At 41.9% G+C, this 15,168-nt stretch overlaps 1 protein-coding gene across 4 annotated transcripts in view; it reads left to right on the forward strand.

The window, feature by feature from the left end:
* Nucleotides 1–15,168, forward strand: part of AGBL4 (AGBL carboxypeptidase 4) — a 2,933,082-nt gene that overhangs the window by 2,639,455 nt on the left and 278,459 nt on the right. For all 4 annotated transcript variants that reach the window (XM_082266214.1, XM_082266215.1, XM_082266217.1 and 1 more), the window contains one exon: nucleotides 10,381–10,533. In XM_082266214.1, coding sequence (XP_082122340.1) covers nucleotides 10,381–10,533 — 153 coding nt within the window. The remainder of the gene's footprint in view (nucleotides 1–10,380; nucleotides 10,534–15,168) is intronic.

The following is a 15,168-nucleotide window of genomic DNA, read 5'->3' on the forward strand; positions in this document are numbered from 1 at the left end:
CAGACCTAGGGGAACCCTCCTAGGCTGCCGATAGCCTCCTCCGCACTCCATCTTCCCTGCCATGGCTCCACCATCTTTAAGGGCTGACCTAGCCACCCTGCGAAGACATTCTGCCTAGGTATTTGCCAAGTTTCCTCAAGTATGCAGATTGGAACCTCTTGGCCTCCGCCCATTAACTTCCAGAAGCTTCTACAAGCTTCTAGATCCAGGGGGAGGTACCGGTGACCTACATCTCTAGAGCCATCCAGCCTGACCTGTAGTAACCCAACCCAATTATAGACTCACGTAACCATCTGGGAGTTACATAAAAGATGTAGAGTGCATTTTCCAGTACAGCGTAAGAGAATGGTAAGGTTAAGCATGCTCAGTGTATTTTTAGTGTCATCTATGGGCAGTTGGAGTGTGAGGGGGGGGGAAATTGGGCAGTGGGGAAAAAAAAGGGCAATGTGAAAGGGGTAGCTGTCCATGGGAAGCCACGGTCTGCAGGATCGTCACTCAGCAATCACATGGCTATCTTATCCTGCTTTTCTAAATTGTTATCCTCAGTCATTATGGTTCTTCTGCATCTGCTCTTTTCTCGCATCTACATGCGTGACATTAATTTGGATCAGTCCTTCCTGTGCCAAAAGATACAAACACCTGGATCATGGCGGCACTGTCATCTGTTATGTTATTTGTGATTTCCCCAGACTGTTAAAGGATACATTGACACTATATAAATATAGACCTCCAAAGTGCTACGGGATCATATATTTAATTCAAACATTCAAATACAGTGTGTTAGGCTTAAAAACTCTGTAGAACAGAAATTGAACTTATATGTTTATTTTCCATGTAAATGAGTTCTATTTTCTGAATCACTGACATGAAGCTGTAGGGAGCAGAGGGATACAATGAGCTCGCTATTTATTATTGCGTTCTTCCAACAATAATGTGCTTTCTATAATTGTCCCTATTCATAAAACACATGACATTTAATGTTGTAATAAAATAAATTCTACTAACCAATTACCTGTTTGTGCAAGGCTAAGCAATACACAAAAGAACTGAAGACAGAAGTTTATAGGCTGGGGTACTAGAGCAGAAAAGTACAACTATTTCCTGGCTTCCAAGATAGTACAGATGCATCACTTGCAATGTGTTAAAGTGTTCCTATTATCAGATATTTTTTCATGTGAACTACATACATGCTAAGCAATGTGTAAGTGTAATGCCTCGTACACACGCAGCGATTGTTGGCCGTGAATTTTCGGCCAACGTCCGATCAGCCAACGTCCGATCAGGCGATTGTCAGCTTGTTAGTATGATGCTTCCGACAACCGACTCCGACTTTTCGGCCGAACAAAATCTGGTGTGCATGCTATAAAATTTTTTTGGCCGTCAGTCAGTACAGATTTCGGCAGACAAAAATCTGATGAGCAAGACTGGGCATGCTCAGAGAAGAAAAAACACATGGAAAGTAAACCATCACATGACATCACTTCTGAAGTTGGTTTTTGTTGGCCGAGAAAATTTGTGTGCAGTCTAGACAGAGGCGTAACTAGAACCTTTAGGGCCCCGGTGCAAGAAACCATGAAGGGCCCCCCAGGCCCCTGGCCGGGGACCTTCCCTTCAAGCATGGGGCTCTTCCCACTGATCCTGGGGCCCTTTACTCTCGTTGAGGGGCCCTTTATTACCCTTTCACAAGTTCTGCACTGGGCCACCTTCCTGCAATCTTGGGGCCTCCCCACGGTGGTGGAATGCCAGGGCCCGGTCGCAAGTGTGACCTTTGCCATCCTGGAAGTTCACCCACTGGTGTCAGTAGTTTTATTTTTTTGGTATTATAATTGTATTATTTTTTATCATTTTATTTAATTTTTTTACAATGTGACTGACTATGACTCTGTCCATTCAGAAACCCTTCCTGGTTCTCTATTGTGACACATCCCTTGCAGCAGCTGGCAGGAGAGGGGAGGGAGCACAGTGGGGGGGGGGGACCAGGGGAGCACACAGGGGCCCAGAGACAGCAGAACACAAGTGAACTGGATAGGAGGAGTGGCGGGGGCAGCATACAGAGGAACCAATCTCCTCCATTTTCCTCCTGCAGTTACAGGAGGAAAAAGGAGGACAGTGATTCCTCTACATGCTGCCCCCACCACCCCTCCTATCCAGGTGTACAGGGGAGCTGCATGGGCCCCCTGGAGCATGGGGCCCGGTTGCGATTGCAACCCCTGCAACCCCTGTAGTTACGCCCCTGAGTCTAGAGCACATTTCAACCAACACAACAACACTGGACAAAAGACGGCCGATCGGTCGGCCGATAATCGTTGCGTGTGTACGAGGCATTACACTTGTGAATATTTATTACCTCCTACAAAGATCACAGTACTCCACCTAACAATGCCCCCATATGCTTTTCTCATCAAAGGGTCAGAGCCATCTTAATACAGTCATCATCCGAGGTCAACATCTTCCTGAAATAATGGCTAGGAGATGACACAATAATGTAAAGCCTGGTGCCTGTGCAGTTTTTGCCTGCTCTCACAAATATATGACACAGATTAGCCCATGCTGCATCCTTTCACCTTGCGACTTTGTACAAAGTTGCATTGTTGCAGTCTGGTCACTGAAGGAGAGAAGACTGAGAAAGTTACACCTCATGCCTACAACAGACTGATGAATGACCTCATCTTAGCCTAGGCAAAGTCACCTGACTGGACATCTTTTTAATCACTTTAGGACCAGAAGGTTTTACCCCCTTAATGACCAGGCCATTTTTTGCGATATGGCACTGCATTCATTTAACTGACAATTGCGCAGTCATGCGACCCTGTATCGAAATAAAATTGATGTTCTTTTTTTACCCACAAATAGAGCTTTTTTTGGTGGTATTTGTTCATCTCTGCGATTTTTATTTTTTGCTCTATAAACAAAAAAAGACCGACAATTCTGAAAAAAAAAAACTATATTTACTACTTTCTGCTATAAAACTTTTCCAATAAAAAAAAAATTAAAAATCAAATTTTTTCATTCATTTAGACCAATATGTATTCTGCTACTTATTTTTGGTAAGAAAAATCCCAATAGGTGTATATAGTGTTTGTTTGATTGGTTATTGTGTCTACAAACTAGGGGATAGATTTATGTCATTTTTATTTATTTATTTATTTTCTTTACTAGTAATGGAGGCGATCAGCGATTTTTAGCAGGACTGCAGCATTATGGCGGACAGATCGGGGCACCTAACTGACACTTTTGAGGGGACCAGTGACACTAATACAGTAATCAGTGCTAAAAATATGCACTGTTACTGTACTAATGACATGGCAGGGAAGGGGTTAGCACCAGGGGCAATCAACCAGGGGTTAAGTGTGCTCCTAGGGAGTGATTTCTAACTGTAGGGGGGTTGTACTCACTGGATGAACACAGAAACCTGTGTGCCTAAATAGGAGGGACACAGGATCCCTGTGTTCATCACAGACAGAACAGCAGTCTGCCTTGTTTACAATGGCAGACCGCCATTCTGTCTCTATTGGGGGCAATCGCAGGTGGCCGGCGTACATCGCACCCGCCGAACCCGCTGATTGGCTCCTCCTCTGGTTAATCGACACATGTGCACACCTCCAATGGCTCGCGTGCGCCCCCACTATCTGTTACACGAAGTGACGTACAGGTTCCTCGTTTTGCGTAATAGAGCCGACCTTCCACAGGAAAAACTACGTCGGCTGGTCCGCAAGTGGTTAATGATACATTTTTTTAGCTTTTTTTGAAAAAGTATGCTGTTGCTATATATTATGTCAGGAATTTCTATCATGCAAAAACTACTGAAAGGTCCACTTGAAAGCCTAACTTTTTTTTTAACCACTTGCTGCCTGTATAACTTTCTTATATGGCGGCAAGGTGGCACTGGTGTGCCGGATCCCATATCTAGTATGTGATCTGTATGTGATCTGACACATCCGGGTCTGGGCTGCACATGTGCACCGCTGCCGCCCCACTCCTGCTGTTAAGTTCCGCCGACACCTGCTGATCGTCCAGCACAGAGGCAGAACGGTGGTATGACTATGTAAACAAGACAGATTGCTGTTTTGTCAGTAAAGAAGGCATGGATCCTGTGTTCCTGCAAAGCTGGGACATGGATCCATGCTTCCCCTAGTAAAAGCACCTCCCCCACAGTACACAAACACACTGGCTAGGCACACAGTTAATCCTCTTATCCCCCCTGATGTTTAACCCCTTCCCAGCCAGTGTCATTAGTACAGTGACAGTGCAAATTTTTAACACTGATCACTGTATTAGTGTCACTGGTACCCAAAAAGTGTCAAAGCTATCAATTAGTATCCGACTGGCCACCGCAATATCGCAGTCCCGCTATAAGTGGCTGATCAACGCCATTACTAGTAAAAAAATAAATAAATAAAATATCTCATAGTTTGTAGACGCCATAACTTTTGCACAAACCAATCAATATATTATTATTATTTTTTATTTTTTTTATTTATTGGATATGTTTTTATTGAAGAAAGTAAAAAATATTGTGTTTTTCTTTTTTTTTCCTTATTGGCTGTCTTTTTTTGTTTAAAGGGTCAAAATCTAAAAACCGCAGAGGTGATGAAATACCACCAAAAGAAAGCTCTATTTGTGAGAAAAAAAAGAATAAATTGTATTCGCGTACAGCATCGCATGATCACAAAATTGTCAGTTAAATTAACGCAGTGCCGAATAGCAAAAAATGGCCTGGCCATGAAGGAGTAAAATCTTGAACAACCAAAAAAGACAATTTGCCCAAGGGACTTTAGATGGTACAGCAAATGTGAAAAATACAAAATGTATTTCAATTTACATAAAAAACATGCATGTTCACATTAATTGTGTAGAAGTAAGGTCACCGTTTCACCAATGTACATTCAAGATGCCAACATAATTAATGACTCATTGTTCATTTGCAAACACTGAAATCGCTGGGACAACGCCCACTTCATCAGGAGTGGGCCGCAGCTGGTATATATGTGCATCTATGGAAAAACCATGTCAGTGTGGAAGTAAAATGGGTGCAACTCAAGACCACATAGAAAAGGTAAAAGAAATGACATCTAGATCCCTAATGCTGCGAGTGACTTTAGCAGAGGTTCCCCCCAGGAGCTGAGGGTAGATGGGTGACCAGGAGGTGAGGCAAAAAAAGGGGCTGGACCCCTAGTGCAGAACCTCTTGTTCAAAAGAGGACCATGAAAATGCCCAAAGAGCAAAGCAGCATACAGGTGATCAGACTGGGTAAATCTTTCGGAAGTGGGTAGCACAAGGAACAAAGTCAGTACAAGGAACGGTACTAAGTGTCCCTTGTGCTAGTGCCGATTGTCGTAGTTTAAATTCTCTGTCCTCTGCCAGCCTCCCATTCACCTGCAGCTGTTCTTCCTCCAGTGCTGCGGGGGTTAATAGAACCCGGAGGACCTGTCACAGGCAGTCATTTTTGTAGTCGTTTTTTATAACTGAGGTCCAACCCCCTTATTAGTTTTGTTGCCTTTCTCTGGACTTTCTCCTGAGAGGTTACCGAAACTTGTCTGCATACTCAAGATGTGGCCAAACCAGAGTTTTGTAAAGTGAAAGAATGAATGATCTCTTGAGTACATAAATGTTATAATGTGTGCAAATAGTCTGCTAGCCTTGCTTGCTTCGGATTGGCATTGCATGCTATTCTTGAGTCTGTGATCTACTATGACCACCAGATCCTTTTCCATCCTCGATTTCCCCAGAGGTTCTCCGCTCAAGAGTAAATTCCATGCAAATGTTCAGCTCACAAGTGCATTACTTTACTTTTTTTCAACATTAAGCCAATATGCCATATAGCTGCCCACCCCTCTATTATATTGAGGTATTTTTGTAAAGTTCTTATATACTGTTGTGAAGTTGTTGCTCAGTTTAGCTTTCTATCATTAGCAAACACTGGGATTGAACTATTTATGCCAACCTGCATATAGTTTATGAAATAGTTTAAACTTTGGTGACATTTACCTATCTATAGGTAAGCCTATATTAAGGCTTACCTATAGGTGATGTAAATATCTCCTAAACATGCACCATTTAGGAGATATTTACAGTGCATGCAGCCGATGATGTCATCGGCGCATGAGCTCTGAAGGAACGGCAACCCGTGCCGTTCCTTCCGAGCCCAGTGCCGTGAACGGCGGCTCCCGAGCGCATGCGTGGGAGTGATGTAATCGCGCCTCCGGCCAATCAGATGGCCGGAGGACATGAACAAGGAAGCAGGGAAGCCGGACATGTTGGCCGCCCTGTCGCTGAGTGGACGGCACTGCGATCACTGTGTTTTAAGGGTAAGTATTTCATAATGAGCTAGTATGTGATGCATGCTAGCTCATTATGCCTTTGTCTTTACAGGTTTTTTTTTTTTCTCCTTTTTTTTTTTTTAGGGTTTACTTCCTCTTTAACAGAATTAGTCCTCAGAAAATATGCCATTAATCACTACACCATCACATCCTTGTAACCAGTTTTCTTGGGAAAAAATTGTAATCTGAAGCAACCATAGCGACATGCCTCCATCCCTAATTGTACAAACAAACAAAGATACAGTGGTCAAGGGACTTTAAATGAGGCAGGTCACTAAAAAGTAATACAAACCCGATTCCCAAAAAAAGTTGGGACACTACAAATTGTGAATAAAAACAGAATGCAATGATGTGGAAGTTTCAAATTTCAATATTTTATTCAGAGTACAACATAGATGACATATCAAATGTTTAAACTGAGAAAATGTATCATTTTAAGGGAAAAATAAGTTGATTTTAAATTTCATGGCATCAACACATCTCAAAAAAGTTGGGACAAGGCCATGTTTACCACTGTGTGGCATCCCCTCTTCTTTTTATAACAGTCTGCAAACATCTGGGGACTGAGGAGACAAGTTGCTCAAGTTTAGGAATAGGAATTTTGTCCCATTCTTGTCTAATACAGGCTTCTAGTTGCTCAAGTCTTAGGTCTTCTTTGTCGCATCTTCCTCTTTATGATGCGCCAAATGTTTTCTATGGGGGAAACATCTGGACTACAGGCTGGCCATTTCAGTACCCAGATACTTCTTCTACGCAGCCATGATGTTGTAATTGGTGCAGTATTTGGTCTGGCATTGTCATGTTGGAAAATGCAAGGTCTTCCCTGAAAGAGACGACGTCTGGATGGGAGCATATGTTCTTCTAGAACTTGGATCTACCTTTCAGCATTGATGGTGCCTTTCCAGATGTGTAAGCTGCCCATGCCGCACATGCACTCATGCAACCCAATACCATCAGAGATGCAGGCTTCTGAATTGAGCGCTGATAACAACTTGGGTTGTCCTTGTCCTTTTTAGTCCGGATGACATGGGTCCCAGTTTTCCACAAAGAACTTCAAATTATGATTCGTCTGACCACAGAAGAGTTTTCCACTTTGCCAGAGTCCATTTTAAATGAGCCTTGGCTCAGAGCAAACCCCTGCGCTTCTGGATCATGTTTAGATGTGGTTTCTTTTTTGGCCTATCGAGTTTTAGACGGCAACGGCGAATGGCACGGTGGATTGTGTTCACCGACAATGTTTTCTGGAAGTATTCCTGATGTGATTTCCATTACAGTAGCATTTCTGTATGTGATGCAGTGCTGTCTAAGGGCCCGAAGATCACGGGCATCCAGTATGGTTTTCTGGCCTTGACCCTTACGCACAGAGATTGTTCCAGATTCTCTGAATCTTTGGATGATATTATGCACTGTAGATGATGATAACTCTAAACTCTTTCAAAATTTTCTCTGAGAAACTCCTTTCTGATATTGCTCCACTATTTTTTGCCGCAGCATTGGGGGAATTGGTGATCCTCTGCCCATCTTGACTTCTGAGAGACACTGCCACTCTGAGAGGCTCTTTTTATACCCAATCATGTTGCCAATTAACCTAATAAGCTGCAAATTGGTCTTCCAGCTGTTCCTTATATGTACATTTAACTTTTCCGGCCTCTTATTGCTACCTGTCCCAACTTTTTTGGAATGTGTAGCTCTCATGAAATCCAAAATGAGCCAATATTTGGCATGACATTTCAAAATTTCAACATTTGATATGTTATCTATATTATATTGTAAATAAAATATAAGTGTATGAGATTTGTAAATTAGTCCATTCCTTTTTTACTTACAATTTGTACAGTGTCCCAACTTTTTTGGATTTGGGTTTGTATATAATGTACAAATAGTGCCAATATTAAAAGTGCATAGTTCAACATTCCAAAATTTATAACAGCACATGATAACAATTTTCAATATGATATGGACATATCTAAAAAAAGAGTTGACATATAAGAAATTCATAATAGTCCTGATGCATGATGGTATATAGACTGAGTCTTAGTATGCCAAGATATGTCGTTTACAAACAGTGTCAATCATGTACTTTTCATGAATATAGTATAGTAATATTATAATATAATGTACTGTTGTGATTATAGAATGTTGAACTATGAACTTTAATTCAAATTGGAACTATTTGTACCCTATATATTACTTTTTAGTGACCTGCCCCATTTAAAGTCCCATGACCACTGTATCTTTGTTTGAAACCAGTTTTCTATCCAGGAACATACAATATATTCAATGCAAAAACACCTTAGTTTGAAGATTAAGTAATCCTGTGGTGCTGTATCAAAGGCCTTTGCAATTGTTAGATACCATCTCCACAGGCCTTCCTCTTCCCCCGGGACAGCACTACGAGGATAAGCTCCCTGTACTAGCTGTCACTTTTAAAAATCAGCGCTGCCTTGTGGGACAGCTGTGTGTGTGAATGAACTACAAGCCCCACCATCCTTTGCGGTTATCGGCTTGTAGTTCTCAATGAAATACCACAGGACTCCACAGTTCATTGATTCTTCCTGTCAGATTGTATCTGCTTGCCTGTATGGGTACTGATAGGTCTGCAGCTGTATCCATTTGTATCTGCTTGCCCGTATATTGATAGATCTGAAGGAGACCTGCATGGCACCAGGGATCTGCTAAAGCAATGTTTTACAGGTTTCAAAAAAATTAATAATAAATGCACATTTTTACCTGCCAAAAAGTGTGCATTTATTTTTTTCTTTCTAAAAAGTGAACTTATCCTTTAAAATGTTGGTCTGGAAAGTACAATTTTTCATAAATCCATGCTGGTTACTACTAATGATACCTTTTTCCTTGGCATATCATTCTTGGATATAGTCTGTTATCATTCCTTCCAATATTTTACATACTTTTGATGTTAGGCTGACTGGTCTGTAGTTTACAGGTATATATCTTAACCCTTTTTTGAATATTGGTACTGTGTTTCCTTTTCACCAATCATCTAGTACCATTCCAGTCAGTAAGCTGTCCTTAAAAATTAGGAACAATGGTCTGGCTATAACATAACTAAGTTGTTTGAGAACTCTCACATGTAATCCATACAGTCCTGGTAATTTGTTAACAAGCTATTCTAGTCTTTATTGAACACAGGTTTATGTCAGCCACAAGAGTACATTCAATATAATGTTACCAACAATACTGTCTTGTTTATTATACCCCTCCTTTTTGTTCGTAACAAATGGGGAGAAGAATGAATTTAATACAGTTGACTTCTCCCTGTCACTTCTGACCAATTTCCCCTAATCATCTTTTATGGGATGTTCTGACATAGATTTTTTACTATTAATATATCTGAAAAAAAAAAGTTTTATTTTTACTCTCCTAGGCAACATGTCTATTGTAATCTATTTTAGCTACTGTAAGTGTGCTCTTGCATTTCTTATTGCATTCTTTGTAGTTTTAGAATGTCAATGCTGACCCTTCGGTCTTTTTTCTTTTTTTTTTTCTTTTTAAAGGACAGCTTTTTCTCATTATTATGCCTATCTACCTTGATTTTTAGTCACTGTTCTTTTATATTTGTTGCCCAGTGAAATGCACTAACAAATATCATTGTTTAACATCCCTAAAACACTCCTTTTCCTTGGTGTTCTTGTTGCAAGAATCTGATCTCATTTAGGAGCGCAGCTTATCAATGTTGGCCCTTTTGAAATAACTTTTTTTAGTGTTTTTTTCTGTTTTGAACATAACATATAAAAAATACCAAACACAATATATTAGTTGATAACAAGAAATTGTTCTGGGTGTCTGATTTGGAAGATCATGCAATTTACATATTAGTAGTGCTCCAAGTTTCAGGCCCAGGCATCTATGCCCAGAGCTATAAAGGCATGCAGGATCCTTCTTTATTTTCACTATTCAAAATTGATGAAAGCTACTTTACACTATTCATTTGTGTTACTAGTTATTGCTACATACCATGATTGCAAGATAACCCATTTAATGCTACATGACTAGTTACATAAAATAGCAACTGTTTATTTTTTTTATTTTTTGCCAACAGAAAACTAGCCTGGATTTCTACATTGACATCCATGCCCATTCCACCATGATGAATGGGTTCATGTATGGGAACATCTTTGAGCAGGAAGATCTGTTTCAGAGACAGGCCATTTTCCCCAAGCTGCTTTGTCGAAATGCTGAAGATTTCTCTTACGTAAGTACCAATAGTTTTGCACAGGTAATGATGGCACAGATGTGGCCTTTTATTGCACAGATGTATTGTTAAATAGCATTGCCATCTCCAATAGCAGATTGAATGTATCTCATAGAAAGTACTATTGGTATGTGAGATTCTGTAAGATTCTTGTACTTAAAGTGTAACCAAAGGCAAAAGCTTTTTTCTTTTCATACATCACAGGACACAGAGCCATGAATCATAACATATGGGTTATATAGCCACCTACAGGTGAAGGACACTGGCAACCAATCAGAAAGGATGTCCCCACTATATAACCCCTCCCACACAGGAAGTACCTCCGTTTTTTCTCCAGTGTCTAAAGGTGATGGTCACGGTGGAGAGTCTCTCCGCAAATTCTTTGGTGACCCCTTGGGAGGAGGAGTATTCCCTAATTTATGCCTTTCCTCCGGTACAGCTGGCACCACGTCTGTTACGCAGAATCCAGCTAGAGGGGAAACCAGTAATCCTGGTAGCTCCAGTATGGCCAAAGAGGGTTTGATATGCACAAATCCAGAGGTTGGCAGGGACAAGGCCTTAGGTCCTTCCATTACGTCTGGACCTACTCTCTCTGTGTCTGATATTCCACCCTGCTTTACAGTCTTTAAATTTTACGGCTTGGCTTTTGAAGCCTTAATTTTTAAGGAGCAGGAAGTACCTGGCCCTGCAGTTTCTACCCTGATAAATGCTAGGAAACCAGTCTCTAGAGGCATTTATTACAAGGTCTGGAAATCCTACATTACCTGGTGTGAAGCCAGGAAAGTGTATCCCCGCAAATATATAATCGGGAGAATTCTAGCTTTCCTTCAAGCAGGCGTAGATATAAAATTAGCCTTGAGCACTATAAAGGGGCAAATTTCAGCCTTATCGGTTTTCTTCCAAGAACTGATCACTTCCCATTCATTGGTCACCTTCATCCGGGGAATGTTACGTATGCTTCCACCTGTGAAGCCACCATTATGTCTATGATTATGAATCAGGACATTATACTACCTTCCTTTTTTCCTGATCCTCAGACAAAGGAGGAAAAGTTGATGCATTCTCTTGATATAGTGCGTATACTTAAAATTTACTTGGAAAGATCAGCTCAAATTCGTAAGACCGATCTCTTTTTCGTGCTGCTTGAAGGGCCCAGGAAAGAGTTGGCAGCATCTTAGTCTACGATTTCTCATTGGATTCACCAGGTTATTACCCAGTTGTATGGTTTAGTAGGAAAGGTTCCACCTTTTCCTGTATCTTTAACCTGTCTTTAACCTGTTCCAGACCGCTCCGATTAACAAACCAAAATTAAGCAACTAGAGATCTTTGCTGTTAGAGTTCACATACCCTTTAAGAGAAACATGGGGTATTAAGAAAAACAAACTTACATAATAATTTAGGTCAATCCCCCCCCCCCCCACCTCTAAGACTGGAAACCGAGCAGTCAAACACTACGAATCGCTCAGTACTTCAGTGAGTAGAGAGCCGGTGACTGTCAGTCTCCAGCTCTGTGATCTGCACCTTCAGCGCTCTCTAAAGTGCTGGGCTGTGCAGAGGGTGGGAGCGTCTGGTTCCAGCACTCAGAGGCTCACTGAAAGACTGAGCCAGCTGCCACCCAGGCATCTGCGTGACAAAAATGTCAGTTAGGCGTCCGATCTATCTGCTGCAATGTTGCAATACCGCTAAAAATCGCAGATCGCCGCCATTACTAGTAAAAAAAATAAATAAATAAAAATGACATAAATCTTTCCCCTAGTTTGTAGATGCGATAACTTTTAATAAAACTTTTTTTTACCAAAAATATGTAGCAGAATACAAATTGGCCTAAAAGGATGAAAAATTTTGATTTTTTTTTTATATTTTATTGGGAATCTTATATAGCAGAATGTGAAACATGTTGTTTTTTTTTTTTTTTTTCAGAATTGTCACTCTTTTTTTGTTTATAGCACCAAAAATAAAAATTGCACAGGTGATCAAATACCACCAAAAGAAAGCTCTGTTTGTGGGAAAAAAAGAATATCAATTTTATTTTGGTACAGTGTTGCGTGACCGTGCAATTTTCCGTTAAAATAACGCGGTGCCGAATTGCAAAATATGGCCTGGTCATTAAGGGGGAAAATCTTCAGGTCCAGAAGTTGTTAAGGGGGGCAAATCCTTCTGATCTGGATCTGGTTAATACTACTGTACCTCCATCCCTGTGAGCTCATTTGGAATGTTGGTCTTCTAGACCTGTGTGGGATGGACCCTTTTTACATATTGTATTGCCTCGTACACGCGATCAGATAATCGTACGAAAATAATCGCTTTCGACCTGATCGCACGATAATCTGATCGTTGGTACACAGCTTTCGACAGGCGATCACGACAGTTCGTCCAACAAAATCCGAAGGGACAAACAGGAAAACTTCTATCGTACGATAGCCTAGCGAACGACAATCGTTTAATCAGTACAGTATGCGTCCGCTAAAAATCGGTTGACAGGACCACGCATGATCAGAAACACTAAAATAGCAAGGAAAAAGCCTGGCTGCCATTGTTTTTGTTTTTCACCATCTGATACGTAGCTAAGCAACCAGGAAGCTTTTCCGGAATCGTACGAAAAAATCCTACATTTATATGCATTGTTGAATTCGATATTAGTATCATGCAACAAAATGCAAACGATAAGTCGTCCGATTATCTGAACGTGTGTACAAGGCATTAGTATGACCGGTACAAGTGGCAGAACCTATTCTGTACAAGAGTCCATGCTTTCCTTATACCTTTAGCTTAATTATTAGGGCTATCTTCCTTAGCTGCCTCCAATAGCACAGGCCGTGGCTGCATTCTACCTTTGGTTTTACGAACTGTTCTACATGAACACCAACATCTTAAACTATTTTCTTTTTTAATTTCACTTACCCAGCTCTTTTTTTTGTTTATAGCACAAAAAATAAAAATTGCACTGTGATCAAATACCACCAAAAGAAAGCTCTGTTTGTGGGAAAAAAGGACGTCAATTTTATTTTGGTACAGTTTTGCGTGACCGCGCAATTTTCCGTTAATGCAGTGCCAAATCGCAAAATATGGCCTGGTCATTAAGGGGGAAAATCTTCAGGTCCAGAAGTTGTTAAGGGGCAAATCCTTCTGATCTGGATCTGGTTAACACTACTGTCCCTCCATTCCTGTGTGCTCATTTGGAATTTTGGTCTTCTAGACGTGTGTGGGATGGACCCTGTTTACATACTGTATTACCTCATAAACAAGTTCAGATAATCGTACGAAAATAATCGCACGATAATCTGATCGTTAGTACGCAGCTTTCGACAGCCGATCACGACAGTTCGTCTAACAAAATCCGAAGGAACAAACACGAAAACTTCTGTCGTACGATAGCCTAGCGAACGACAATCGTTTAATCAGTACAGTATGCGATAAAAATCGATTGACAGGACCGCGCATGATCAGAAACACTAAAATAGCACGGAAAAAGCCTGGCTGCCATTGTTTTTGTTTTTCACCATCTGATACGTAGCTAAGCAACCAGGAAGCTTTTCCGGAATTGTACGAAAAAAATCTGCGGCCGCAGAGGGAGGAAGTGGAAGGAAGGGGAGTATATTTTCTTCTATAATCAGGTATCGCCAGTATCCATTTCTTTTTCAGATGGCCCAAAATCGATTTTATTTTTATCCGGAACTCCGCTTTAAGCTAAAGGTGTAAAGAAAGTATGGAGTCTTTCACAGAATAGGTTCTACCTCTTGTACCGGTCATACTAATGCCTCGTACACACGTTCAGATAATCGGACGACTTATCGTTCACATTTTGTTGCATGATACTAATATCAAATTCAACAATGCACAGAAGCTGTGCAGGGATGCCGCGCCTGCACCGGAAGTGACGAACGGGCCGGTGCAGTGCATTGTGGGACTCCGACGTCAAGGAAGAGGACACGAAGAGGGACGCTGCGGCTTCAGCTGCCCACACCTGAGATGGCAGCGCTGGAGAAGAAATTTTCAAACTTCCGGTTCCGGCGCCGCATGGAGTAGCTGGTCCCTGAACAGCTCCCGCGGTGTGCCCCTGCAATACGGCTTGTAAAACCTGCCCAGCATCTCCAAATCGCCTCAGGCAACCCCCATCTGCTTCGGGATACCGCACGGACCCGATCGCTGCCCGCCTCTCGTCCCGCCATGGAGCGGTATTTAGAAAAACCGGCCGCGAAGCCTCCGCCGGGCGCGGCGCAAATCGAGGCCGCGGTCGCGGCCTACTCCGGAACGGCGGCGGACTCGGCGGCGATGGACACTTCTAAACTGCCAGAAGGGACCCCCCAGCCGCCCACCACGGCGTCATCCTCAGCTCCAGACCCCGCTACTGAGAGGATTGCACAGGCGGTGGTTGCTCTGCTCACCCCCACCATCAAATCATCAGTGGAGCAAGCAGTGACTGCAGGCATGGCTGCTTTCAGAAAAGAGCTGGAGTCTCACTCCCACCGCCTCAATGAGGCAGAAAGCCGGATCTCCAGTGTGGAGGACGAGGTATACCAACTGCTAGGCACGGAACAATCCCAGGACAAAATGAACCGTCTCATCATGGACAAACTGGAAGACCTGGAAAACAGATCTCGGCGGAGTAACCTGAGATTTATAGGGATCCCAGAA

The sequence above is a fragment of the Pelophylax lessonae genome (genome assembly GCF_965119305.1).
Source record: "Pelophylax lessonae genome assembly, chromosome: 8".
Classification (NCBI taxonomy): domain Eukaryota; kingdom Metazoa; phylum Chordata; class Amphibia; order Anura; family Ranidae; genus Pelophylax; species Pelophylax lessonae.